General features: G+C 36.5%; 1 protein-coding gene across 2 annotated transcripts in view; it reads right to left on the bottom strand.

The window, feature by feature from the left end:
* Nucleotides 1–15,629, bottom strand: part of COG6 (component of oligomeric golgi complex 6) — a 53,438-nt gene that overhangs the window by 22,324 nt on the left and 15,485 nt on the right. The window contains exons 6-12 of one of the 2 annotated variants that reach the window (XM_041467013.1): nt 14,857–14,939; nt 14,547–14,617; nt 13,712–13,805; nt 8,966–9,094; nt 8,760–8,851; nt 4,405–4,469; nt 481–572 (exon numbers count right to left, since the gene is read on the bottom strand). In XM_041467013.1, the coding sequence (XP_041322947.1) occupies nt 481–572; nt 4,405–4,469; nt 8,760–8,851; nt 8,966–9,094; nt 13,712–13,805; nt 14,547–14,617; nt 14,857–14,939 (626 nt within the window). The remainder of the gene's footprint in view (nt 1–480; nt 573–4,404; nt 4,470–8,759; nt 8,852–8,965; nt 9,095–13,711; nt 13,806–14,546; nt 14,618–14,856; nt 14,940–15,629) is intronic. The other variant, XM_041467014.1, reaches the window with a different exon arrangement.

Genomic DNA, 15,629 nt, shown 5'->3' with positions numbered 1-15,629 from the left:
GGTTGGAAGCTGATCAGTGCATCTTCAACAGTGAAATAAGGGAGGGCATAATTAGGGGAAAAAAAGCTATCAAAAAGTTATCAAAACACAGCTATTTAAAACAAAACAAAAACAACAAAAAACATCAAACCGCCCAAAAACCAAAAACCTGAAGAAATTTTATTAAATAACATTTTCTCAAAGGGGACTTGACTTTGTCATATGAAATGTTGTACAGAGTTTTTTTGTATACTATTTGAATCTACACAGAACAATAAAGAAACAGTTATTGTGGCAAACTGATGCTGCATTCCAAAGCTGTTTTGATATGAACTGAGGAATGGCAACGGGTAAATGGTTTCTGCTTGATATCATGTATGTTTGTACTTGATGTTATAGTGCAGAGCAACAACTAAGCAACAAAAGTACTCTTCCTAGCAGATTTGTTCTTACATATTAGGGAAAAAAGGCATTTTGAACACATTTTGTAATTTTGCATACCTGATTGTATGGTGGTAGAACTTGAGCAAATTAGAAATCTTGTACAGTAAAACTGCTCCTGGCTCAGCAACAATCACCTGCTCAATTCTAACCTACAGCATGAACAAATACAAACATTCTTCAGGTCATAAATTCTGAGAGCCAGCCTTCTATGACTTTATATGCAATATATCTCTGATTTTTGAGAAATAATTCAATCAGAAATAAATTTTAGAAGAGAATGTGCAGTTAACTTTAATGTTGGACTTGAACTGAAGTGTTTTCTAGGCTGCCAAGCATCTGGGCAGAAAACACAAAGGTATATGCACTCTTAAAAAAATAAAAACAACAAACCCAAAACACCTTCCAAAAATCCTACAGTCCCTACAGACTTCTGCTGTTATTGGAAATTTAAAAATAATGAGATCATTTGATGGATTAATACCAGTACATACTGGAGTCTTCCTCAGCACTGAATAGCGAGAATAGTTGCAATGCTGCAGAATCACTAAACTACAGCAGTAGATTTCTAGCATCATGGAGAAATTCAGAACATCAAAGTATTAGGTATTTTGCCTAAGGAAACAAATTTCACCTGGATGAATAAATTCTTCCCTGAAAGGAAGCATATATATCTCCTACCAGTATTTAGTTAGAAATTTATAACTAACAACCAGCTATGTTGATTGTTTATCTCAACCAGGAGATACTGGCTACACAACAAAATGGTGCTGAGTGTCTTTACAGTTGGACAGCTGATGTCTTGTCTCCTTGGTACACACAGTCTCAGTCCACTCATAAAAAGCTGCCCCAGGGTCAATCTTTGTGCACTTATGAAGCAGAATAGACAGTGACTTATCCCGGCACTGCTCTCCCACGTGCCTGAGTGTAAAAGGGCTACACACAAATCAGCAGCCACCACCCACTCTCCTGTTATTTGCTGTTCAATAGAACATGATGTGCTGCAGTCCCTTCTTCTCAGAGCCAGCTGTAGGGAAAACCAACCAAGATTGTTTCCTCAATCCTTTCAGTTTGCATCTAATTCACAGACCAAAACCAAATAATACTTTTTAACTCTTATTTGCAATACTTAATGCACAAAGTTTATTTCAACACAAAGGTGAACTTTGCTTTTCAATGGGTTTGTATGTACAAAGGTCTATATACAAATATATGTCTCCAGTGTTACCTAAAAGGTCCTGTGGGCATGAATACTGAGTATATTCTGGTTGTACAGCAAAAGAGAATAGGGCAGGCAGGGGAAAAAGAGGGAAAACAATACACTAACAACAACAAGAACAAAACGGGAATAACTGAAAGTAAATAAAATAACTAAAAACTGAACAAGAGAACAGGTAGAAGGGGGGGGGAGAAAGATAATTTTAGCATGATGAGAGAAAAATAAAAATTAAAAAGACAAAGTGGGAAAAGAAGAACTGCTGCTTCCCATACAGAAGTCTTCACTGCCCTGGGAAACCAAAATTTGCAAGCAACACAACCTAATCTCTTTGGGGAAGCTCTGGACTTAGAGCTCTTACTATTTTCCAGTCCTGTATGTCCTGTTGTTAACTGACCATAAAACACTACCTTCAGTCCACGGAGGACATCAAAGACATTTTGCTTTGACCTCATCTTAAATGTTATGGAAAAGATGAGGAGTTTAATTTAAATGTTTTTTAGGATTCTCCTACCTCCATCTGAAATGAGAGGCCTGTGCTAAGATCTACCACTAGGGAGTATTCAAGAGTCACTTAAGTGCCTAAAATACAAACCAACTATCAGTAAGAAATGTAGGCAATTTAGACTGCATGTAAGCATAACTGTTCTACAGTGTATTGTACAAAAACTGAATCTATTACTGTTGTTCCTCTGAACATGGTGACTTGTAATTATCTAATTACCTATTATGCATTGTATCAAGGCTCTTCTGCTTGGGGGCTTCTCAGGAGGGATGATTTCCTACCTTTTTTTTTTTTTTTTTTCTTTCCCCTCAGGAAACAATAAGTGTTTCATTCTTTTTACTGTAAAGTCTAGACTGTCAGTGAATTAATGTAAGTTGCATTCTATTAAAATACAGAATACAATGGGAAGTCTTTAATTGTTCTTTTAACATTTTTCTTTTACTAGCACAGTAACTAACCAACGACAGTATTTCTAAACAGTATCTAAAGATACTAGCAGCACGTAAGTGTAGAGTTTGGCAACTGAAATTAAAGTTACTGTGTACTTAACTATAAAAATCACATGCACTTAGATCAAGACCAAAACTTTCTCTGACTTAACAGGAGTTTGATTTCATTCCTAATCACTTTGTTGGAATGCACAGAATACTGAACTCAAACATCAGCATTCAGTATTAACAGAACTGATTCAAGAGCACAGAAATTTGGAAATATCTTCCAAAAAAACAAAGCTGTGGTGATTGTGTGTCTATTAGGACAGTTGTCTTCCAACAGATCAAAAACGAAAAGGTTGTGAAGGATAATCATAATTCTGTGGCAACAAGCACAAAACTGAAATACAGCAGATTCTGTCTAAACATCAGGGAACACTTTTTTTCCACTGCACAAGGCAGGTGGCTGAGCACTGGCATATGCTGCCCAGCAAGGCTGTGGAGCCTGCATCCTTGGAAGTATTTAAAAATCACTAGAGGACAGTCCTGGGCAACCAGCTCTAGGTGGCCCAGCCTGAGCTGGGAGTTTGGACCAAGTGACCTCCAGATGTCCTTTCTAATCTCAATTATTTTGTAATTCTGTGACTTTCTAAAAGGCACCTTTTTGAATTTTACCTCTCTCCAGACCTTACCCTTTTCTTAGCAGAAACTTACGTATAGTATCCAAAAACTAGCTGTTCACATTTGAGACTGAGCATTTGTCAACTGGATACGGTTGTTATAGCTACAGAAGCCTAAGAGAAATTTATTATAATAGTATTTAGGCACAGTAGATTTTGTTTAAAACAACCTGGATTTACACACTGCACAGTCAGGCAATAATTGGTATCAGCTTCATCACCGCGATTACTTCAGTGCTTATGTGAAGCACATACAACAGACAAGTCAGTCAATCAGTTGATGGATCATCATTAATGATTTCTATCACATGTGACCCCTAAACTTACTATGGCTGTAGTTTGAAAAAAAGACAAGTATAGAAAGATGTGACAAATAGGAAAAATTGAAGTAGCATAAAGAAAGTAATTGAGAAACAATTTTTCATGGTGTCTTTAAAATACAAAGCAGGAGTTATTAAAACAAACCCAAAACCACCAAAACAAACAAACAAAAAACCCCCACAAACAACAAAAGGAACTGGCTTTTCACACAAGAGCTGAAATGTTCACTTCCCTCCTGAAAGATATGTTGTGAATATCATCAGTTTATATCAATTTGACATGTGCATGCAAGAAAACATCTATTGAGATCTATTAGATACAAAGAAGTAATGGCTCAGTAAGTCGTTTGTATATTCACAAACAGGCAAGGAAAGTATCCTGTGGAAGAATGACACAACTGCACAACCTGTACACTCTTCCCTAAGCAAAATGATCACTATGAAAAACAGGTTAGTAAATTACACTGATTTTTCATTTGACCCACTACAGCTATTCCCATACACTTATCACAAAGCTGTAATTTTTATACATCAGCACTCCTCAACATAGGAAAAGTAAACCAAAATCAAGACTCTAATTTAGCATCCTAGTATCCCTTATTATATGACTTTATTATAAAGTGATATTATATCATATTATAAAGAATATTATAAACCAGACATCTATGAACAAAGGAATCTTTAATTTGAGAAAAAATCCTTCAGAAGTCAACAATCTAATCCTTAACCAAGGGCAATGAAAATACACTGACGAGATGGGAGCACAAGTTCTGAAAAAACATGACAGAACAGCTTTTGTATTTAGAGTGCTAAGGAAAACAAAATACTTCACCTTCAGAGGCCTGCAGACACCTTCTGTGATGTGCCCAACTACTTCTTGAATATTTTCTTCCACACCTATAGTTAATGCAAACACATGCTAAGATTATGCAAATGTAATTCTCTTTTCTTCAAGACTCTAAAACAAATAAACAAATGTAGGAGGTACTCCTCCATAAAAAGCATTATGAACTGTGTGTTCTTTTCTCCACACGACTAGCTCACACCTCCACTGTATCTCCAATCTAACCATTAAGAAATAGCTGCATGGCAAAACAGTCCCAGAGTCATTACCTTTCGCTATGCAATTGCTTCCTAGGGCAACACAGTGCGTGGGAATTTGAGGCAGAAGCAGCAAGGGGAAGAATAAATGATTTAGCAAGAAGCTATCTCAGTAAGGCTCAGTATTAGCACTTCATGAAATTAAACTAGAAAAACACCCAAAAAACAACCAGGCTGGTGAGACGCTCAAGGAGCAGCAGTACCCCCCATCTGAAAGGCCTGACTGGCAAACACACGTGTCTGTCAGCGCTGGTTACTGACGAGCTCGTGGCGCTGTTACTAATGAAGTGACATGTGTACCTCCACACTGCTGCGTGCTGCAGCGCTGGCAAACGCTTCCTCCCCAGCAGCAATTGAAACTCATCTTTCACAGAACGATGTACAAAGGAGAATATTGCCCTATCTCATCACGAAACACAAATGAATTGTTGCATGGCAACCACTGCTGTCATAAATCAATCAAACTGAAAGCAACAGATCTTCAAGCTCTCACTTCAGTAACAACTCAGAACAGATTTATGGAGAAAGCAATACTTTAATTCTAATTTAAAACTTGTCAACAGGAGTTCATCTTCAGATGGGACCCATGCAATGAAAGTAAACAAACTGACTGTGACATGTGACAGAAATCAGGTGACCCGAAGCTATATTTTGCTTATTTCAGACTTAGACAGATTACCTCGGAGAGTAAAAATAATGAAAGATCGGAGATCTGTGCCAATGCCTCTTTACACCAAGTTACATGAAAGTCATATAAACCGTAACAACTGAATTCAGTGTGGTGGCTGTAAGAATTTCAACATACTGAACTGGTAAGTTAATAAAAATACACTTATATATTTGAGTATTGATATCAAAGCAAAAAGCAAGATTAAAAACCACAGCGTGCACGCTCTTTTACGTAATGGCTAGCTCTCAGATAGACCTTAGCAATTTACATATTTTTTAGTAGGAACAGTCACACTTGTACTGCTCATCAATGTAACAAGTACCTACCACATATTTGCAATAGTGTATCTAGACCAGACTGACTTAAAAACAAGTTGTTTGGTATGAAAATTTTAGCTCAAAAAATATACAAGTTCGAATACCAAAGGACATGGAATAAAAATTTTGAGACACCACATGCTTGTGCCTTCGCATGTATTTTCATGTCCAATTAGAATATCTGGATTCCAAAAGCAGTGAAATCTTCCAGCAGAATGGGTTACATAACTGGTGCAAGTTTGACATAAAAGACTTACAAAATAAACAATTCTCAAAGGTCCAAAATAACTTTTAGAATACAGCTCATAACTGAAGATACGCTTCCAACTCCTTGCTACAGCATATATAATTTTTCTCTGAGTATCCTTCTATAAAAGGAGAGATCTTTTTTGGACTTTGTTTAGCTTGTGTTCTCCATCTGGGTTCCTGTAACTCCACAAAAAATTGGTTTCTACTGCATCTCTTAAAATGCCTGCAATTCTCCATTCCTTGCAAGGAGAAGATTTCTCTACGACTGGGAGGCTCCTGCTAGCTACAGAATACCTAAACTCTGAAGGAAAACCAGATGTTTTATGCTTGTCCAGCAAAAGAGTTGAACTTTTCTGAATGCGTTTTCAGCACTTAAAAAATTTAGTAGCATTTTTGGTCAGATTAATCTGAAACAGCTAATTTTTGCAAACTTAGTATTTTAAAACTTTTTAAAAACAATCTTTGCACACTCTGCTTATGGGCTACATTGTTCGGTCACTTTAAAGTAAAAACTGGGATGGAAACATTCCTCAAAAAAAAGAAGAGCCACATATACAATTCTTCATCCAGTGGGACCATATCCACGAACAGGTATACAAGTGGCTTTTTTTGTTGTTGTTTTTTGAAAAGGGAAATTTTTGTGTAGCTGTGATTTACCACATTCTCCACAGACCTGAAAGTACAAAGAACTTATACGAGAATTTAAACAGAAATCTGAACTCCGTACAGACACACCTGAAGGAAAATAAAAGAAGTGGTTCCATCTGCAAGAAACTACTCAAGCTGAAATTGAAGTGAAAACATCTGACTGACCTAACTTCAGACAGCCAGGTAGGTGTTTTATCTATGCAGTTCCTTGGGCTCCCTCTATAGGGGAATGGAAAAAAATCCCAATTGGTGATGAAAGTCTCCGGAAATGCTTACATTAGATCTCAAATTTTGTTAGGAAGCACTGCACTCTGAAGATGCAAATCTCTGTCCTTATTTCTAAAAGATGTCCATTTGTTAAATGGCTACATGAAATTAACTCAATTTTTACTCTAGCCTGCACAGCCAGACACCTAAAGACTGCACACCAGCAGAGAAAATTCAGCTTGAGTTTTTCAGTACCATACATGCTGTCCTAACTACCAACTCAGGACCTGAATTTATAAAGAATATATAATCTCAGGGTACTTTGGGGTTGCACTGCCCATAACTGTTTCTTGTTCAATCTAGTGGTATCCTATTAAGTACTGTTTTGTCTTACAGACCTTATCACATCAGTATCCTTGTCATCAAAAAAATTTCTCCCAAGACACAGAGGAATAGTTAGAGACAGCACCTCCCAAGCTCCCAGTTTGTTGCTTCTAGTATGAAAGGAAGAACTCCTCTTTATATTTCTTGAAAACTGTGTAACAGTGATAGCAGACCCACTCCTGGGGAGCTTCGGAAAACGTATTTTTCCTTCAGACTGAAATACTGAATATTTTGTTTATACCAGTCTTCCCAGAAAAACGTTTTATCCTGGTGATTTTTTTTGTTGAAAATCTCTCCCCCAAATATTTATATACTCTGTATTATCAGGTATCTTGCTCTGTGGCTGAAATGCTCTAAATATATCTCATTCCATGTTCATATCATCTCAGCCCAGCATCCTGTCAGGAGGCCAAAGAACTTCATAGTTAAGCAAAGCACTACACAAAGAAGTGGGAGAACTTCAGAAAAAGCACAGCAGCAGAAGTCCAGCCCACAGCAGAACCAGACACATTTACTTGCTCCACGGGCCCAGCTTTTCCTGAAGGGCTCCCCAGTTACAGCAGAAGCATTGGTCAGTCATCTACAAAGCACTGCCATGTCGTTTTCTCTACCATAAAACCATCATGAGGCCTGCTTTCCTGTCTCCCTGAAATACTGTCAGCAAACAGTATTGAATTCACTTCCACAGTACACTGTAACTGTATTTAAAAACCAGCATTCCTCCAGTTTGATTTACAACAGTTCCTAAACAGCCTCCTTTTCTCACATACCATTAATTAGGAAAGGCAATTAATACTTACAGCAGTAAGGCAAATCAGAATACATATTCACTTTAAAACCCAGAGTAGGATTGAGACACACAATCTGAAAAGCTCACCAGATACTGATCACATTTAAGTTCTTACCATGAGTTTGTTACAATTGAGTAAACATGCTTAATTTATAAAAAATATCTTCCTCTGAAACTATGGTGGCAAATCATACTATAACTTCTACAGGATAAAAGTCTTAAAAGTATAGTTTCAATCTACTGAAAACAAAGCAAAGAGGCTGAAGACCAAGCATGAGAACCTGCAGGTCTGAATTGAAGGAGAGTGTTGATATTAAAAAGCTTCACCTATTTGTGAGTGGCCTATGTCAACCTCCATAAATATGGAATGATGTTAAATGACAGATGAAAATTCCATTTTCCTTGTAGAACAAAGCGACTTAGAGAAACAAGGAATTATATTTTTAAAAAATAAAAACTAAACAAAAGAACAAAGGCATAATGAAAATCCTCAACATAATATGTAATGTTTTCAAAGAAACATGCTTTCGTATAAATTGCAAACAATTTCTGAACTCTCAACTGCATCCAAAAATATCCCTTTGTAAATTTAATGTAAATCTATTGTAAGTACAGTAAAATGTAAATAACTGAGTGCATTTTGAAATACTCTTGTTACAGGTCTTTTGGTAGAATGTAACCACCAGCTATTCTGAGATTGTTTTTAGGAAAATTTAAACTCAGACTTGTAACTGAAGCCCAGCCTAAGAAATTAATCACACTTTCTTACTTATCACGGACTTACTATCACTTCACAATTTATATCTTAAAACCAGTACTACCTTGAATAGTCACAAGCTTTAACATAGCTTCTAAGTGTTCTTTTTCAGAAGCTGTAGCTTGATGCAACCAGGCCAGCATGTCTCCTACATACCTACACAAAGACAGAAATTTCTTTGTAAATTAGTGGTTTATTGGTGTCAGAAATTCAAAATGCCAACCAAAAAAAAAAAATATTATTTCATATACATTCTTGTTAGCACTGTACCTGAGAGGATCATGAGAGTGCATTTCAATAGGGCGGGGAGTACCGCCCAGACCTCCTCTAGTAAGAGCATCTATAAAGCCACGGACCACAGCACTCCTCCTAGCTGTCCCAAACTCATCCAACGTGTATCTGTTATTGAAACATGAAAACAGGTTAAAAACCCTAGTCTATCTTATCACAGTTCAGCCTCAGCTAATACAAGTAAACATTTTTATAGTTCTAGAAATCTTGCATCAATGCTTCTACTATAAAACATTCAAAACCATCTGCTGATGTTGGAATTCCTATCATCCTGCTCTGCCTATGGTACATCTGACAGACAGGAGAAGACAAATTTTAAGTTGTCACCTGCCTGTCTGCTCTACAGCAAATGTGTAGGATGAGACAAGATATTGCAGACAGGTGCTGCAATATATACATATTATATATATAGTCTTATATATACACACACACATATATATATATACTCTGTCCTTTTCTTCTTTCTTGGTTGGATAGCTCTTAGTTTCCAGGTTAATTAATTACCTGTCAGATTATTATTTGTGGGGATTTTCTACTGAATTTGAACAGTTTTTCTAGTGTGCCTCCTCTAATACCATTGCAGAATAGACTGAAAGAAGTACTTGGCACTGCGTTTCCTATATAGGAGCACTGGCAGAGGCCATAGTCTTGCCAGGATCAGGTTACTATTACTGAAGAAAGAAACTGGGGTAAGAGAAGAAAATGAATTGACTGCTTCTGCAGGGTCCTGGGGTTCATCAGGCACAGCATCACCAGCTGGGCAAGGGAGGGGATTGTTCCACTCTGCTCTGCACTGGGGCTGCCTCACCTCGAGTGCTGGGGGCAGTTCTGGGTGCTACAACATAAACAAGACATTAAGATGTTAGAGTGTTCAAAGGAGGGCAATGAGGATGGTGAAGGGCCTTGCAGGGAACCTGCATGAGGAGCGGCTGAGGTCACTTGGTCTGTTCAGCCTGGAGGAGACTGAGGGGAGACCTCACTGCAGACCTCACTCTCCCCCTCATGAGGGGAAGAGAAGAGGCAGGCACTAATCTCTTCTCTGTGGTGACAGGGACAGACCCGAGGGCATGGCCTGAAGCTGTGTTAGGCAAGGTTTCGGTTGGGTATTAAAAAAAAGTTCTTCACCCAGAGCATGGCTGGGCCCTGGAAGAGGCTCCCCAGCAGAACTGATCACAGCATCAAGCCTGAGAGAGTTCAGGAAGTGTTTGGACAATGATCTCAGGCACACAGTGTCACTCCTGGGGATGGTGCTTTGCAGAGCCAGGAGCTGGACTTCATCACACTTGTGGGTCTCTTCCAAATCAGCATGCTCTGTGATTTTCTTGACTCCTCAGAACAGATACTAAAGAGAACTCTTCCTTGACCCTCCCATTCCCTCACCCCCAGAAATAAATAAATGAAACTCAGCTTTTCAATTTTTGTACACATAAGCATCTTGGACAGGTTTGGGACTCCTGTTTGTATATGGTCCAGCTGACGGACAGAAGCAGCATTTTATTGCACTGCAGCACAAGGCTTATTCCTTCTAGGCTACCACATGACTAGTAGGAACAGACTCATACTCATTTCATAGTTGTCCACTGATTTTAATCAAAGCAATCTTAGCTAGATATTTAATGGATGAACAATTACAGCCCAGAATGCATTATCTCAAATGGCTTGCTGGTGGTAGAGGAGGTGCCAATAACTTACACATGGCTCTTTTCTGGAGTGGGCTACCTTTCTGCTGGCATTGAAGCATGAAAGCAAGTGAAGGATGGGAAATGAACACTGGTAACATTCCAGTTATATTTGCAAGCCAGAGAACACTTCTATTTTTTTTAAAACAAATTTAAGCAATTTGAACAACACACAAACTACAAAGGAGAGAAAGAAAACAGACAAAAATAAACATTAGAGATTATTTTTCCAATGTAACTGAAAATTGTCAAGGAGTGAGCATATTGTCACTTACCAATGACATCCAGCAGAAGAATATACATACAAAATAATATTAATAAAAAGAATGCTATTCTCTGACTTATTTAAGTCTGCATTTAATAAGCACTGCACTACATTTAATAGAGTTAGAGAATAAAATCTGAAAGAAAATAATATATGGTTTCAAAAATGTTCAACATTAAGTTCAATTGGATTTCTACTCTGCTATGTAAAGTCAGAGGCAACCTTCAGTTTCGTTCTTTTTAATCCCAATTATTGTATTAAAGAGGTGGGGAAAGAGCACACTGAAGAATCTGGAAATTTCTGTTGAAGCGTTTTTCCTTATACACTGTACCTGTTAAGTTGAAGAGTAAATATATGCAATAATTATAGCATCTAGCATCTGACAACTGTCCACTGTCTAGAACAAGCAGAATTGGAGTGAAAATTCTCAAGCATCTGTAGAAACCAGTTAGCCTTTTTTTTCCTCCCCAACAAACATCTATACAATAGATCATTAAATATACAGCAGTGAAACAGATCTTGTGATCATTATTAGTTCTGAAAACAGCATTCAATAATGATAATTTTGTTTTAAAAAGGAAACTACTAATTTTCCTTTTGCTCTCAGTAGAACAGGGTATAACCATTACAAAATCCTGCATGTTAAAAAATTCAGCAATAACTATTATTTACACTAGAACACAGTATTTACTACTATGTTATTACACATACTCATGTTTAGAGAAGAAAACATTGGATTTTTTTCAACCCAGCTGTAATGTTTAAAATATACAGTAATGATCACTGGGGAAAGAGGAAAAAAAAAAACCTTTGTAAACCTGAGTGGATAATGGAAGAGGAACACTGCTTTCAGCTATATCTGCATGCATTTTCTAGGAAACAGTTCTCAATTTTTCTGTTAGAGCCAGGAAGTGAAAACCAATCTGAAATGTTTCTTTTACATCCCCTACTGACTGAAGTTCCAAAAATTCCATCCATAGTGCACTCCTTCCGACACTTTTAGTTAGTAAGTCAATATAAAGAAACAAGAATTTGTAGATTTGGTTCTAAACTCTTGCCCTTCTCCATCTGATTCACTTTCACCCATCAAATCACAATCTTTATCAGATGCAAGGGCAGTAACCTGGAGGGAAAGTGTTTAGTTCTTACAAGAGTGCCAATACACAAAAAAAAACCTATTTAAAATTGTTTTCTTCTGTGACTTAGCTTCTATATTCTAAACTCAGCAATTTGTTACTTAAAGGTATACAAAAATTTTTGGAAGGGAATAAACTAAATCTTGAGATTTAAAATGTAAAGCATCAGTACTGCAATTTTGATAATATGCTGTAGTAAGTAATTAAGCTTGATAATCTATGATGAGAGACACGTGTCTCCATCATCTACAGTAATAGGGGTTTTTTTCCCTTTTGGAAGAGGAAAGGTCTTACCAATCAAATTCTATGTTAATACTATTACTGTTGTTTGTGACAGAAGTGTCAGAAAAAAATAATTCTCTTCTGCAGATTAATTTTAAACTGGCCAGCAGTGGATTTATACACAAGATGGGGTTTTCTTTCCTTGAACTATGAAAGCAAAACAATGATTTTATGAAGTTTCAAAGCATCATAATTCAACAAAGTATTTATTATAGAAAATAAAACTGTATCTAAAAAGAATCCCATAAAATGTTGTGAACAGCATAGTGACTGATCTTTTGCAGCTGTAAAAGAGGGTGTAGGGGAGAGAATGCAGGAAAGGACTGCAGTTCCCAGCTATGGCCTGAAGTACTCCAACACACCATCCTACAGCTGGGCAGGTCAAGTGACACCACTTCTCCCTCACATTAACCAGAGAGCTGACTGAGCATGTCCAGATCTGAGCTTTCTCTCACACACTGACAGCACCTTTCAGGTCCTATGTATTTTTCCTGTGAAGGGCTCCATGGAGCTTTACAGCATCATGTACCTACACCTTCACATTGACACCACTCCTAAAGACAGAGTAGCCTTTGAAAGGCTGTCTGTTACTCTGCTGCCCTGGATACCTGTGGCTGAAAGCAATTTTCAATGGTTGCAAAATGTGATAAATGCATAAAAAAAAACAAATAAATAAATAGAAAAAGTCAAACGAAAACCAAAAGCCCTAAACCCAAAGAAGTGTAAATAACTCTTCAGGGATGTTCACCCCAATAAACAGTTCTTACAGTGCCACCTGCTGGTTCATTCTCCTAAGTACCATTTAATTTACTTCAACAACAGCAAATTCAGAATAAGAACAGTAGTACTTTACACAGATACAGATATATAAATACCTCTACACTTTAGAGGTCCATATGTAGGATTTTTTAATAGATTACTGTATAACTCATAATGGAAGACATTCTTATAACCACAAACACATCAGTAAAAGCTAATTAGCCTTTACCAATTTTTTACTTTGGGGACTTAAAAGACAAAATCACATGTTTTGAACAGGATTGTTTTACTTCAGAAAAATCCTAGAATGAGAGCACAGAAATTCACCATTCATTTAAATAGAAACAGCCTGACATTTTACTTTAATTAGAAACTTGTAAGATAGAAAAGTCCAATGACATTTCCTGTATCATAATTACGTCAAAAAGACTTCTGAAATTTAAAACAGTTGAAATATAATTTTTTATAACTTAAATTTCTGGGTAGTTTTGAATTTGGCACAGGACCAAAATGCCACCAGTCTTGGCACTGTAATTCATGCCCATCTTTAAGTTTTATAAACTCAAAATACCAGCTTCTGTTAGAGATAATAGCAAACACTTACTTGTACAAGACAGGTCTATCTTGTAAGGCTTCCATGGCTTGAGCGAGAACTGGAGAAATGTCACATGATTCTTGTGTCAAAGTCCTGCATTCATCTATAAAATACCAACACAAAAGCACATTCTTTACCCTGTAATAAATTTTATACAAGCTGTCAAAACAAGAAAATGAGTTAAAAACTTAAAGGCTTTTAATTTTAAGACTTCAGAATATGTTATCTGGACCAGTTAGTGTTAATACAATTAAATTCCCCTGCAACCAGTACTGTAAAATGCATGTCCATCCCCAATTTCAACAATAAAAATGATTAAAGGAAGCTTACTATTTCTTCATGCCCACATACAAATGTTGACTCATTCAACATTCACAATTTTATTGGGCTCTTTTGTAACTGTTTACCACGTTTCAGGTAAACTATTAAGAAAAAATGGAGCAACTAGTTAAGCAAGCTGTTTGTTTTGCCGTTTGGTTCTGTTATTTTTTTCTCTCATCAAAATAACTATATAATCTTTTATAGTCCAGGCAAGAACATGGAAATCTTATAAACTAAATCAAACATTGACAGAAAAATTATGACTTTTCGTAAGGGTGAAACCACAACCACTATCTGAGGTTTCAGCATCCACTGAAGAACAGCTAATGAATAATCCACTTTTATAATAATGAAATTGACCCAAAAAAATGAAAGAATTGCCAATTAGCAGTTTGGTTCCCTAAGAAGTAAACCAAAGTGTTAACATATCTTGGAAGGGTTTCTGCTAAATTCAATCCACATGAAGGAATTATAGGAATCATCATAATAATAAGCATAAACACAAAAACATTCTTAGTCCTACTTTGAGTCCATCTGTAAAGTCGTTCATAAGATGTCTCTTGCAGTAAAGCCATCTGTTCCATAATTTCCAAGCTACAAGACAAATAAGAAGTTTATTTGCAAATACTATTTTAGGCAGTATTAGCAAAGGCATGTGCAAGTCAAATTAAACATACCATTATTAAAATTTTGAGTATTTAAAATATTTTTTGGTGAAATATTCTGTATATTTCTGTATATATTCTGTCATATGAAGCAAAGAATGAGACCTTGCTTTAACTTCTGCTTTTAAGTGCAGATAGTTCTCTTGCACTCATTTAAGTAGGACTCACCCTGCCCTTTGCTGATTTGTTCGGAGGAGAATCTTGACATCATCATGAATTTGTTTTACTCGTCCCAAAGCCTTGAAAAAATCCTAAATAAATTCAAAAACAAAATACAAGCAGTGTGTAAAAGCAGTAATTCCTATTCAAATCTCTAGCACTCTATACTCCCTCTTTCAATTCCATTCCTAAGTTTCTTGCAGGTCTGTGTTACAAAAGCTGCTTTTAAAATTCACACCCCACCTTTGCCACTTAACTTTCATTCCATCTTAAGAGCCTTAGAATTTTTTAGTTTCCCATTGTATCAAACTTTTCATTCACAAAAGAAAAAAAAAAAGAAAATAAGAAAAAGCACTAAAGATGTGTTCGTAACCTGTACTGTCAAGTTGTGAAGTATGTGTGTTTCACATCCATTAGGTAACCCTAGGGAGATTTTGAGGACACTGCTATGCATTACATCTCCCATTACTGTTAGAAACTACAGAGCAAAATGAAACATTGTAAAGTACAATGATTACAGGTTGATATTTTTGTACTCATGAAATGAGATAACTATTCTTTTAAAAAAATTGAAAAAAAACCATTTGCAATTGACTAGACTAAGGTTTTCCAGAACAACCTTTCTCTGTGGAGTAACTCAACAGCATCAGTGGAAAAAAAAAAACAAACGCAAAGCCTAGAAGACAAGTACATATGGCTAAAAATGTTACTTTATTAGTTTCAGAGTGCAAATGGAAAGCCAGTAACATTTTCAAACAGACCTTCTTATGAAGACATATTTC

The sequence above is a fragment of the Pyrgilauda ruficollis genome, unplaced genomic scaffold (assembly GCF_017590135.1).
Source record: "Pyrgilauda ruficollis isolate IOZ18807 unplaced genomic scaffold, ASM1759013v1 scaffold20, whole genome shotgun sequence".
Lineage (NCBI taxonomy): Eukaryota > Metazoa > Chordata > Aves > Passeriformes > Passeridae > Pyrgilauda > Pyrgilauda ruficollis.
Note: the sequence above shows the minus strand (reverse complement) of the source record. Positions and strands in the feature narration are given on the sequence as shown.